Here is a 13,906-nt window from a genome sequence, read left to right as displayed (position 1 = left end):
CATAACGAAGGAGTGCAGCCCTCTCTCTGCCTGTTGACTGACAAGTTGACTGACATTTGAGGAGCCCGTGGCCGGCAGACTGTTGACTGACGGTTGACAGCTGAGTGGCAGCCACAGACGTGCATCGGCGTTCCCGATTGGCTGGTGCTGCAGCCCCTCGGAAAGGGGCATAAGAGGGTACCCGAGGCGACATCGCCGCGTGGGGAGGGGGGCGGCACCAGGCGGCGGGAGGCGGCCCGACAGCACCGGCCATGCAAGCCGCAGCCGCCTAAAACCCGGGAGCCAACGTCTCGGAGCAAGAGCCCGGCTCGAGGGGCGGGGCGCGCGTCACGTGAGCGTGTTTTGGGCACGTGACCCGCGCGGGCCCAAGGCTCGCCCCCGCCCCCGCCCCTCCTCCCCTCGGCGGGTGTGATCGAGCGGCCTCGCCTCATCGCCTAGCGCCCCCCTCAGCCGCCGCCGCCGCCTCCGCCCGCCGGCCATGTCCCCCGGCCGCCGCCGCCGCCCGAGCGCGGCGCTCCCGCGGCCCGACGCGCAGTGAGCGCGGGCCAGTCTTGCCGTTCGCCTGTCCCGGGGCCCCCTTGTTCTCGGCGCCGCCGCCGCCGCCGCCATGTTGGGTTTGGAGCCGCAGCGGAGCCGCCGCCGCCGCCGCGGGTGAGGGAGGCCGAGAGCGGAGCCCGCCCCGCCCCGGGGCCCAGGGAGCGGGGCCGCCTCGGAGCGCGGCCTCTACCCGCCAGCCGACTTCCCGGCCCGCCGCTCATCCAGCGAGCCAGCGAGCGAGCAGGCACCGAACCCCGGCCGCGCCTTCCGCTCCCGGCCCGAGCGAGCCCGCCGCCGCCGGGCCCGGCCACAGCCTGCAGCAGAGCCCACGAGAGGCAGCGCCATGGCGGAGCAGACCTACTCGTGGTGAGTGCGGGGCTCCGGGAGGCCGGGGCGCGGCGAGGGTGGGGGTCGCGGCGCCGGTGCGGCCCGCCGAGGGGAAGAGGAGGAGGAACAGGTGCGTGTCGGGGAGGGGGGGCTCGGGTTGGGGTGCACGCCCCCCTCTTCCCCACCGGAGGGGGCGGCTGGCGCGCGCGGAAGGCGGTGAGTGGCCAGGGACCCGGCGTCCGAGAAGGGGGATGGAGGAGGAGGCGGCGGCGGCGGCCGGCAGCGGCGGATGTCATCTGGCTATGGGCGGAGCAGGTGATGGAGAAGGGGAGCTTGACCCCGGGGATGGGAAGCCCACGGATGGGAAGTTGAATCCGACAGGCACCCCGGAACTGACTCGTGGGGTGGCTCCTGGACTGGAGGACTCGAAAGGGTGGAGAGAGGCAGAGGCAGGCCAGGGCAAAGGTGGGCCGCTGGGCCGAGAGGAAGCTCTGGCGAGAACAGGTGATAGAGGCAGAACTTCTGAGTTGGGAGAGTGGAGCAGTCGCCGCAGCTGCGGGGCCGCTGCTTGGCTCTGGGACGGGGAGCTCAGGGGGAGTTGGTGAGGTGGGCAGAGGCCCGGGAGTAAAGGGAGAAAAACTGCGGGGGGAGAGGGTCCGGGAACCTTGGAGGGGAGTCACGAGTGAAGAGGTTGGAAGGAGAGCCTTTTTGAAGAACCAGATTTTGGAAAAGGAATTCGTTGGTGACAGTGGGGCATGGGCAGAATCTTTGTGAGGGTCGCTACTATTGTTTTGAGAGGAATGGCGCCCAGGTCCAAGTGTGGAGGTGGAGGACCTGCAAGTGAAGTTCATTTCTGTGGGGCTTTTAAAGTTAGTAAGTAGCTCGTTAAAGACCAGAAGCGAGAAGCTACTGTGTAGTTTATGGGGTGACAACCTACATATCCCGAGAAGGGAGTGCCAGGGTTTGGGGGAAGGAACAAAAGAAGAGCATGCAGTGGTGGGATATTTGTAGGACGGGCTGAAGGAGCGATGATAGTACCCATGAAGGGTGGAAATTGGATAGTGAGAAGGAGGTCATGGCTGGAGAGTGAGGAAGCAAGAAATGGGCTGATTATTGGAGTTGGGGCTCAGGTTGCAGTCTAGAGAAATGGTTTAAAGATGGCTTATTCTTGAAGCAAGTGTGGTTTGGGACAGAACTGTAGACTTTCCCTTCTTAGAAAAGAGCACAATCATTTGGGGAAGAGCATGGCGTTTGGAGTTGGAAAACCTGCTTCGGAGGTCCCGTTTGCCACCAACTTGCTTTGTTGATATGACGTGACAGTGAGTTCTTCGGTCCTTTTTTCTTACCTATAAAGTAGGGGGAATTACCTTTTACAGAGCCTGTAAGAATTAATTGAGTGCATTTAGAAAGCGCTTGGCAAACTGTGAAGTGCGGTATCTTACTACATTAATTATAATTGTCCTAGGGAAACATCCAAGAAATGGGTAATATCTGAAAATAAGGAATGTTTGTAGGTAGAATAATACTTTAACAGAGTGGATTATTTATAGTGTTAGAGGTTGTAAGTCAGTAACTTATTGTATCTTCACACAGAGAAAGGAAGTTGGTGATTTGGTGATTGAATCTGATAATTATTATTATTTTGGTATTTTTAGTAGAGATGGGGTTTCACCATGTTGGTCAGGCTTCTCAAACTCCTGACCTCATGATCTGCCTGCTTTGGCCTTCCAAAGTTCTGGGATTACAGGCGTGAGCCACCGCGCCTGGCTCGAAGATGATAATTCTTTTTTTTTTTTTTTTTTTTTTGAGACGGAGTTTCGCTCTTGTTACCCAGGCTGGAGTGCAATGGCGCGATCTAGGCTCACGGCAACCTCTGCCTCCTGGGTTCAGGCAATTCTCCTGCCTCAGCCTCCTGAGTAGCTGGGATTACAGGCATGCGCCACCATGCCCAGCTAATTTTTTGTATTTTTAGTAGAGACGGGGTTTCACCATGTTGACCAGGATGGTCTCGATCGAAGATGATAGTTCATAAGGGAACTTCAATGATGTATGTAACAATCTCAAGATGAAGGTAACTGAGAGACAGAAGGTAGCTCTAAAGGAAGAGAGAACACGTGCTCTAAAAACAGGTTTAAACTAATTTCATAGTTTTGAGTGACAGAGAGCTGCCTTTCAGTAGCAGGTCATAGGGAAAACAAGATTACCATATGAGCTTCCTTCTGGACAGAGTAAGAAATGAAGGTAAAGGTGTTTCTGTCATACCATGTGGTAACTCATCTTGAGCTGCTAATGCTCTGGCCCAGCTGACAATCCTAATGGCTGCCTTGCTGTTTTTACTGTGCTGTAAAGAGGCGGTGGATGGTTGAAAGAATAGAAAACTCAGTGGTCAAGAAATGGGGAAAATGAACATGTTTTACTAGGTAGGTTGGACACACACTGCTTCTGTCTGACATTGGTTGGCTCTCTCTATTAAGGAGGGATAACTTTGTAAGGTGTGACAATTTACAAATTTATTTGACTACAATACCTCCTTCAGTATCAGCTCTGTTTGCTTTACAGGCAAAGAAGCTCCTTGAAATCAGGGAGCTTAGCCCCTCACCTTTAGCAGGTTTTGAGATGAAGAAAACTTTTGCATGATTTGGAGGGTGGCATATAAGGAAGAGGCTGGGGAAACAGGGCAGCATCCTTTTTTTTTTTTTTCTTCAAGGTGGCGTCTCACTTTGTGGCCCAGGCTGGTGTGCAGTGGCACCATCTCTGCTCACTGCAACCTCCATCTCCCAGGTTCAAGCGATTCTCCCGCCTCAGCCTGCCGAGTACCTGGGACTACAGGCACTTGCTTCCACACCTGGCTGATTTTTGTATTTTTAGTAGAGACAGGGTTTCACCATGTTGGCTAGGCTGGTCTGGAACTCCTGACCTTGTGGTTCACCTGCCTTGGTCTCCCAAAGTGCTGGGATTACAGACATGAGCCACCGTATCCAGCCATAGCTTTCTATTTAATAGTTGTTCCTGAGTCAACTGGCTAATAATATAATAAAATAAGAAACTATACACATGGCATTTAATATCCACTCATTTAATTCTCACAAGTTTCTGAGGTAGGTGATGTTTCCCTGTTTTATAGAGGAAGAAACTTAGGTTTGGGAGGCCAAGTTTAAAGTACTTCACTTGTGATGCTCTATTTTGTTTGACATGAATTCTCCCATCACTTTACTCATTCTTATTGAAATATACATATGGAAAAGGTACCCAAAAGTATATGTAAACTGATTTTTGGGTTATCTGTCATTTTGCAGTATCTTTGTCACTCTTCCCTTTGTTTGTGCAAACAATCAAAAGTTAATTACTTATTTTTAATTTTTTTGAGACAGGTCTTACTCTGTCACCCAAGCTGGAATGCAGTGGCCTGATCTCAGCTCACTGCAGCCTCTGCCTCCCAGGTTCAAGCAGTTCTCCTGCCTCAGCCCCGCAGGTAGCTGGGACCACAGGCATGCGCCACCATGCCCGATAATTTTTTTTTTAGTAGAGACAGGGTTTTGCCATATTGCTCAGGCTGGTCTTGAACTCCTGACCTCAAGCAATCTGCCTGCCTTGACCTCCCAAAGTGCTGGGATTACAGGTGTGAGCCACCACGCCCAGCAACTGATCTTTTTTTTTGCCTTGAGGCAGGGTCTCACTTTGCAGGCTGGAGTGCAGTAGAGGGATCACAGCAGCGCCTCCAGGGCTTAAGCAATCCTCCTGCCTCAGCCTCCTGAGTAGCTGCAACCACAGGTGTGCCCTACCACGCCCAGCTGATTTTTGCATTTTTTGTAGAGACGGTGTTGCATCGTATTGCCCATGCAGATCTTGAACTCCATGCGATCCGCCTACCTTGTCCTCCCAAAGTGCTGGGATTATAGGCATGAGCAACTGTGCCAGGCCACCACTTTTTTTTTTTTTTTTTTAACAGACTTGCACTTTATTAGGCCTTTAGAAAAACCAAACTGTGGATACTGTTGTGGCACTAGAGATTTGTCTGAGGGTGCAGTCAGTGAAGAATGTAGAGGCGTCTGCAGATAGGCTTCTTTAGGACTTTTGTGTAAGAAGACATGTAAATTATTGACAGTGAGTTGATCATTCCTGGAGCTGGGTGATGAGCACACATGGAGGTTTATTATTTTGACTTTTTTACATGTTTAAATTTTTCAGATAAAAAGTTTTTTTAAAAAAGCCCTTACATGTCAGTTCATGTGTACTTGTTCTCTTCCTAGCAAATTCGATTAAAATCTTGTAGTCAGGGGTTCAACTCAAATTCTGCCTAGCTGTGAAGCATTTTTTGACCACCCCGTATGAAAATGATCTTTTTATTTTTATTTTTAGTTTTTTTGAGAGGGTGTCTTACTCTTTCACCCAGGCTGAAGTGCAGTGGCTCAATCTTCTGTAACCTCTGCCTCCCCAGTTCAGGCCGATTCTCCTGCCTCAGCCTCCTGAGTAGCTGGGATTACAGGCGGGTGCCACCACAGTGACTGATATTTGGCCATGCTGGTCTCGAACTCCGCACCTCAGGTGATCCACCCGCCTGGGCCTCCCAAAGTGCTGAGAGTACAGGCATGAGCCACCCACCAGTCTTTTTTGTTTTTAACATTTACAGTTCTGTCTGCATCATTCTGTCCTTATCTTGTGTAAATGTCTAATCTCCTAATAGATTGTAAACTCCTTGAGAGTAAGGACCATGTAACACTAACAAACCTTCTTTGTCCCAAAGTGCCTAGCACATTGTATTACATGTAGCCCTGCTTAGTAAATACTGAGTGGTAAATATGAAACTGAATTTCAGGATGGTTCATGCTTTGTTGAAAGAATATTAAACATAAGAAGGACGACACTGAAAGATAAGTGTTTGTAATCCATGTACTTATCAAAGAGGGCTTTTGGTAACTTGGTTTCCTGATGTGCCCAGTGCCTCAAGAATGAGGAATGACGTACTTTATTAATATTCTTATAAAAGCTGGCTGAGCTCTGTGGCTCACACCTGTAATCCCAGCACTTTGGGACACTGAAGTGCGTGAATTACACGGTCAGGAGTTCAAGACCAGCCTGGCCAAGATTAAACTCTGTCTCTACTAAAAATACAAAATTAGCTGGACGTGGTGGCAGGCACCTGTAATCCCAGCTACTTGGGAGGCTGAGGCAGAGAATTACTTGATCCCAGGAGACAGAGGTTGCAGTGAGCCAAGATGGTGCCACTGCACTCCAGCCTGAGCGACTGAGCGAGACTCCGTCTCAAAAAAAACAAAAAACAAAAAACTATTGACAGAATAAATTGAAATAATTGGTAGTAACACCAGAATCTTTATCACAATTTAACTACAAGATTCTACTTATATCCTTTTTTTCTCACATACACTGAGGAGGTAAAAGAATGCATGTGAAAACACAGATTGAAGGTGCAAACTAGACTTTGATTAATTTGAGAAAAGCACCTTGCTTCCTGTATATTTATGAGCAGTTTTAGTGTAACTTCTGTGGGAAACAGGAACTTGTCTCCTGATAAAGCAAAACATGTGTATATAACTGCTTTTGAATCCTGCTTAACATTACTAATGTTGGTGTGAGGGAAAAGGAAGTCAATTTATTTGAACTTCTTCAAGTGAATTTTGTTCCCAAAACACTATCACAATGTATGTATTTTCTATGTGATAGAGTTTTACAAGCATTGTTAAGTAAGGAAATTGAGGCTCAAAGCATATAAGTAACTTGCCCAAGTGTGTAAATGGGAAAAGGGCTCAAATTGAAGATTATCTGACACCAAAATTCTGACACTGAATCTGTTCACTTAATGTTTTCATAGTCTTTACTTTAAATGGGCCCTTTTTTGCTTGAGTTTCTGTACTAGCTTCTTTGCTGGGTTTCCTCCATTATCTACCTGTTGGTACCTTCTTGGCCTTCTGACAACCTAAGTCATATCTTGGCAGTTCTCTGCTTAAAATTCTTCAGTGGCTGTGGTCACACTTAGAATAAAACCCAGTTTCCTTAGTGAGATTCTTCATGGTCTGATCTTGTGTGTATCTCAGTGGGATGACAGGCGATAAACAAAATAAGCTGCGTAAGGATAAAACCCTTTCTGTTTTGGTGCTCTCTCCAGTGCCTGGCATTTAATAGATAGATACAAATAGGTGGCTGCTCTGTGCTACCCATCTTTTTTTTTTTTTTTTTTTTGGAGACAGAGTCTTGCTCTGTCTAGGCTGGAGTGTGGTGGCACAATCTCAGTTCATTGCAACCTCTGCCTCCCAGGCTTAAGCAATTCTCATGCCTTAGGCCCCTGAGTAGATGGGACTACAGGCATGTGCCACCATTTCTACAAAAAAAAAAAAAAAAAAATTTGTATTTTTTGTAGACATGAGGTTTTGCCATATTGGCCAGGTTAGTCTCAAACTCCTGATCTCTAGCAGTCCGCCCACCTCTGCCTCCCAAAGTGCTGGGATCTTTGGAGCCACCTCACCAGGCCTGTGCTACCTATTTTAAGATCTGATCTCAGGGCTGCATTATATTGAGGTGATGTATTGTGATAATGGACATTGCTTGTCAGATATTTGCAAATAGTACTAAAGCTGAGAATGACAAATAACACAGGTCTCCAGATCTAGTGGAAGTCAGTTCTACTTTTGGATTACTGTTGTGTATTATCGTATCTGGTATGATCATATCTGATTGTAGCTGATGGAAGTTTTTCAGAGAGAAATTAGTTGAAAATGTGTATCTAGCATTATAGACTTTAGAAGATGCTCATTATTTTAAAAACATGTTTTGTCTGTAAAGTGCTCTGATAATGTTGTTTGGGTGATGTGTGATTTAAACTAAAATTAGTCAAAGTTAACATTGTGAATTTATATTTAAATCATTTCCTCAAGGTTTGTTATAAAGCCTTCAGGGGGTAAAGAAAGCTGGAGAGTATAACCACATCAGCCTGTAATTATCAGGTAGTACTATGAATTTAAATGCTTAGTGATCATGCATTTCTCAAAAAGATTTCTACATGATCAGTTATTTTAGAGATGACAAATGGATTGTGAGATGTATAGTTCTATATAATTGTATTTTATTTCAACATTAATAACATAAATTATTTAGTTCTCATCATTTGTATCTGTTTTATCAAACCATCTTGTGAAAATTTCGAGATGTCCTAAGAAGAGAGAGTGTTGATAACCAAGTGCTGTTTTAGTTGGCTGTTTCTGGCCTCTGAAACTGTGTGACTGCTGTCCCTCATAGTAAAGCCATAGTATAATTTGATTTTTAAAATTCTACAATGTATTTTTGATGTTTCTGGAGTTTAATGGTTCCTTCTTAGGAATTTAAAGAAAATACTGATTATATATGATGTACGCATAATTAAGTGTTTGGACCTTTCACTTTCTATAATGTATTTTCTCCCCCCCCCCCCCGCCCTCAGGAGAGGTAGGTGGGAGGGAGGGTGAATGCAAAAGCTAATGTATTTTCTTATCCTCACTTAAAGAGTTAGAGGCAGAATACTTACTTGTCGTCTGGAATTTTAAACTCTTAAGTGCTCAGAGGGGCTCCAAATGATCAAATTCAGTTTTACAGGGGGAAATCTACAGTTAGTCTCCATGATCCTCTCAATGAATTGTTACCGCTCAAATTTTTTTTTTTTTTTTTTTTTTTAGACGGAGTTTCGCTCTTGTTACCCAGGCTGGAGTGCAATGGCGCAATCTCGGCTCACTGCAGCCTCCGCCTCCTGGGTTCAGGCAATTCTCCTGCCTCAGCCTCCCGAGTGGCTGGGATTACAGGCACGCACCACCATGCCCAGCTAATTTTTTGTATTTTTAGTAGAGACGGGGTTTCACCATGTTGACCAGGATGGTCTCGATCTCTTGACCTCGTGATCCACCTGCCTCGGCCTCCCAAAGTGCTGGGATTACAGGCTTGAGCCACCGTGCCCAGCCCACCGCTCAAATTTTATTAACAAGTCAAACTAGGGACACAACTTAAGATGAAACAGTCCCACTTAGTTGTGGTATGACTAGGTTGAGTCCTTAGAAACAGTTTTTTTAGGTGTTTTTAAGGTATCAAGACTAAGGAATATGTCTTACCCTAATAGAGACCTTATGGAAAATCCCATTTCTTGGTTTGTAGGGTTTTCCCTAACCTGGTAGGAAAACGTAATTATCTCTGTTTTGGAGTTTTAGCATGGATAGTGAAGAACTACCAAAGGATTTTTTTTTATTCTTTTTTTTTTTTTGAGGTGGGGTTTCACCATGTTGGCCAGGATGATCTCAATCTCTTGACCTCGTGATCTGCCCACCTCAGCCTCCCAAAGTGCTGGGATTACAGGCGTGAGCCACTGCACCCAGCCCAGGATTTTTTTTAAGTGCTCTGAGGTGGAGGTGTATCCTAGTTGTTTTTTAAGTATTTTGAATTGTATCGAATATAAGTGATTATTCAAAAAGTATTCAGTTGTGTTACGCCACTCATTAAATTTTCATTTGAAATCTTGAGATATGAGCACCTCATTCTGTGAGGTGTGCATCAGGAAATCTTTAGCGTGAGGGTGATTTTCAACTCTAGTTAACTGTGACCTCGCCATGACTTAGGCCCAGTGTTGTATTTGGTCCAATAGTTATGCCTGTTGTTGTTGTGAGGACTTAGTGAGATAATATATGTAAAAATGCTTTGTACATTGCTAAGTGCTCCCTGAAGGCACGCTGTTTGTTCTGTACATTATTTGTTAGAGCCAGATAGGTTCCAGACAGAGTTCCTCACTATAGAAATGACTTTTCGTGTTTCACAATTAGCCAGATTTAAACTTGGAGATATCCTTTGTATTAAGAATGCTACATAATGCTATATAAAAGTAAATAGAAATGATAGTCTCCAAATTGTCATTGAGTTATAAGTTTCTTAGCCTGTGGCTACATTCCACAAGAAGAAAAATAATGAATAAAGCTATGTTGTTTCTTCTTCTTCTTCTTCCTCTTGTTTTTCTTTTTTTTCTTCTTTCTTCCTTCTTCTTCTTCTTTCTTTTTTTGAGATGATGTTTTGCTCTTGTCACCCAGGCTGGAGTGCAGTGGCATGATCTCATCTCACTGCAACCTCCACCTCCTGGGTTTAAGTGATTCTCCTGCTTCAGCCTCCCGAGTAGCTTGGATTATGGGTACGTGCCACAACACCTGGCTAATTTTTGTATTTTTTTTTTTTTTAGACGGAGTTTTGCTCTTGTTACCCAGGCTGGAGTGCAATGGCGCGATCTCGGCTCACCGCAAACCTCTGCCTCCTGGGTTCAGGCAATTCTCCTGCCTCAGCCTCCTTAGTAGCTGGGATTACAGGCATGTGCCACCATGCCCAGCTAATTTTTTGTATTTTTAGTAGAGACGGGGTTTCACCATGTTGACCAGGATGGTCTCGATCTCTTGACCTCGTGATCCACCCGCCTCGGCCTCCCAAAGTGCTGGGAATTTTTGTATTTTTAGTAGAGACAGATTTTCACCATGTTGTCCAGGCTGGTCTCAAAACCCTGACCTCAGGTGATCCACCTGCCTTAGCCTCCCGAAGTGGTGGGATTACAGGCGTGAGCCATTGCACCAACCTGTTTTTTAATATGTTTTATCTTGATTTTGAAGACAGCTTCCTTCATAATCTACTTAAATGAAAGAACAGTCAAGTGGATAATCCTCATCTTTCCCTGCTTTTCTTTGGAATGCATAGTAAAGTTTTCTACCCTTCTAAAATGAGGAGGAGCTGTTAGTTAGCACTTTCTTTCTTTCCCCCCTTCCCCTCCCCCTCCCCTTCTTTCCATGGAGTTTCCTTCTTGTTGTCCAGGCTGGAGTGCCATGATACGATCTCCGCTCACTGCAACCTCCGCCTCCCAGGTTCAAGTGATTCTCCTGCCTCCCTACTGTAATCCAATAGCTGGGATTACAGGCATGCGCCACCTCACCCAGCTACTTTTATATTTTTAGTAGAGACGGGGATTCTCCATGTTGGTCGCGCTGGTCTCGAACTCCTGAACTCAGGTGATCCTCCTGCCTCGGCCTCCCAAAGTGCCCAGCCAGCAGTTTCTCATCTGCTTTCTTACCCCACACCATGCCTGACAGGCACACCTACTTTCCTTTGTCCAAGACCACAGGCTTGGGCTTCACTCTTGACCGAAATAGGGCAGGTGTAGCAAAGAAAGCTTTGTCCGTTATTTCTTCAAGCTGGTTATACAGCCTGATTTTGTTTTGTTAAGTTTTGTCTAGCTTTGTCTAGCTTGATCTTCCAAACTTGACTAAATCTTCAGGCTTTGCCTGATAGCCTTTGACTGTATACTTTGACTTTATAAACTTCCTGAAATGTACACTCATTTCTTATAATCACTTACAAAAATACTACTGTTAGAAGTAAGAAAATTCTCTTACCTTTGCCGTTGATTAGTACACGTCTCTAGAAATGCCACCTGGGATTATGGTTAGGGTGGCTAGAACTAGTTAAAGGTACGCGGTAAGACCAGTTAACAAAAGGAAAGAGTGTGGAGAGGAAAGAATAGAAGATCAGAAATTGACACTTGGGAAGCTCACAGTTAGGAAATAACAAGAAGAGGGGTCAAAAGAGGTTCCGTCAGAGGTAGGATAACTAGGAAAGTGCAGTGGCGATGAAAAGGCACAGGAGAGTTTTTAGGGACAGAAGTGTAAAAAGCTACAGGATTCAGAGAGAATGAGAAGGAAGCTATTGAATTTGTAAAGGAAGTTATTATTGAGAGTGTACTAATAAAGATCAGAGTAGTGGGGGTGAAAGCCAAATCAGGGGTAGGTAATAAATAAAGGAATAAAGGTGGCCGGGCGCGGTGGCTCACACCTGAATCCCAGCACTTTGGGAGGTCAAGAGATCGAGACCATCCTGGTCAACATGGTGAAACTCCGTCTCTACTAAAAATACAAAATATTAGCTGGGCGTGGTGGTGCATGCCTATAATCCCAGCTACGCAGGAGGCTGAGGCAGGAGAATTGCCTGAACCCAGGAGGCGGAGGTTGCGGTGAGCTGAGATGGCGCCATTGCACTCCAGCCTGGGTAACAAGAGCAAAACTCCCGCCTTGGAAAAAAAAAAAAAGAAAGGCATCTTCTGGGTACTGGCCATTTGTTTGAGAAGATGTGAAAGACTTGAGGAAAGACAATTGTTGGTATAGACAGCAGGGTCATAAAGGTCTTTTGTTTTTATTTTTTATAAATAGGGAGAAGAAACTGATCTTGGAAAAAATTATATTTTTATTGTACTTTGCGTTTAGAGATTTCTACCTTTTAAAAAATTATTAAGTATTTCAGTTAGGAGTTGTAAAGAGAATTTCAGAGGAGTGCTTAGTGTATACATTTAGTTTTTGTCTCTTGGTTTGTATGTTGTCTGTAAAGTTTGGGTTGTATTGTATTTTAATGGCCTTTGGGTTTTTTATTGCTGGAGTATAAAAATCTAACCTCTTCAGTCTGTCTTTCAAAACAATCTGGTGGTATAACCCTGCCCTATACTTCCTTTAAATATTACTTGTTACTTCAGCCAAACTGGGTTACTTCTTTTTTTTTTTCTTTTTCTGAGACAGAGTGTCGCTTTGTCGCCAGGCGCCAGGCTGGAGTGCAATGGTGCGATCTCAGCTCACTGCAACATCCGCCTTCTGGGTTCCAGCAATTCTCCTGCCTCAGCATCCCGAGTAGCTGGGACTACAGGCGCGTGCCACCATGCCCAGCTAATTTTTGTATTTTTAGTAGAGACAGGGGTTTAACCATGTTGGCCAGGATGGTCTCAATCTCTTGATCTCGTGATCTGCCTGCGTCGGCCTCCCAAAGTGTTGGGATTACAGGTGTGAGCCAAACTGGGTCACTTCTGTTTCCTCTTGTAAGTAAGGTATCTTCTGCCTCATTTGCCCTTCTTCTAAGTCTCTAAACATGTTAACTCCTACCCATTTTTCAAGGTCCAGCTAAAATGCTTTCCCCTTGCTATGGAGCCTTCTGATTGTCCCAGGAGAAATGTTCTTCTGACGCCTACAGCTCTTTATCTGTTCCTGTCATATGGGCAGCACTCAGGATTTTCTGACCTTGTATTGAATGTATTTAATATGACTGTCTTCCCATTTTGACAATGAACTCTATAAGAGTAGGTTCAAAGCCATTAATCTCATGGTGCAAGGACCTACAGATAGTAGTAGGTGCTCAGATTGTCTTTGTAAGAATGGATATTTTATGCTGATGGGTCTGACTTGAAAACAAGCATAAAAAAAAAGAATGAATATTTTAGGGGTGAAATTTGTTAGATGCTGGATTTTAGAATAGAATGTCTCCCTAAAAATATAGTGACAAGGCACCTAGAAGAGAGGAGAGAACATCTTACTGCTCTTTGAAGGAAATACAGAAATAAAATGGTTACTGCCAAGTTGGTTCAAATGTTATGGACAGATTTGCTTAACTTCCTAATATCTTGACAACACCTAGAGAAAGAAAGGGGCTCAGCTGAGGGGGATATCTACAAAGGACTACAAGTCCTGTAGAGTAGTCATCTTCATTTATCTCCTTCTCGAACTTGACCACTGACTCTCTTATAAAAGTATATAAATTTATTTATACTTTATATTTCCCAAACAGCCACTTGTTAAATATGTGGCATGTGTTACTTTTTTCCTAAAGTGGAGATGCCCTGTTTTTTTTGGTGGGGGGCGGAATTTCAATAACATACTCACATGAAAATATTTTGCAGGAAACATCCCTTGAGATATAAGTAACTGTAAGCTGTATGTAAACTAGCTTTTGAACAATGTAATTTCTCTTTTTTGCTACTATTTCAGGAATTCAGTCTTGATATTAAGCTTTTGTTTAAAAAGCTAAAAAAAATTTTTTTTAGATAAACTTATTTTGCCATTTTGTTCTCCTTTTTTCTAAAAGCCTGTCAGCTCATTTGTTGTCCCTTATTTTATAATTATTCAGAAAGGGTGATTGAAAAAAATCTCTTGGCCTGATGTGTGCATATTTTAAAGTTAATAGATATAGCAGTGCTTCAATCTTAGGTTAGAATTAAGTAACATCCTCA

General features: G+C 44.8%; 1 protein-coding gene across 3 annotated transcripts in view; it reads left to right on the top strand.

Annotated features, from left to right (window-relative positions):
• Window positions 1–393: 393 nt before the first annotated feature.
• Window positions 394–13,906, top strand: part of SPPL3 (signal peptide peptidase like 3) — a 145,792-nt gene continuing 132,279 nt past the window's right edge. The window contains exon 1 of one of the 3 annotated variants that reach the window (XM_035257843.3): window positions 394–903. In XM_035257843.3, coding sequence (XP_035113734.1) covers window positions 881–903 — 23 coding nt within the window. In that variant the 5' untranslated portion in view covers window positions 394–880. Of the gene's footprint in view, window positions 904–1,023; window positions 1,180–1,226; window positions 1,369–13,906 lie in introns of those variants that run through there. The other 2 variants (XM_035257841.3, XM_078337443.1) reach the window with 2 other exon arrangements.

The sequence above is a fragment of the Callithrix jacchus genome, chromosome 9, assembly GCF_049354715.1.
Source record: "Callithrix jacchus isolate 240 chromosome 9, calJac240_pri, whole genome shotgun sequence".
NCBI classification, from domain to species: domain Eukaryota; kingdom Metazoa; phylum Chordata; class Mammalia; order Primates; family Cebidae; genus Callithrix; species Callithrix jacchus.
The sequence above is the reverse complement of the archived record's forward strand: the minus strand, read 5'-3'. Positions and strand labels throughout refer to the sequence as shown.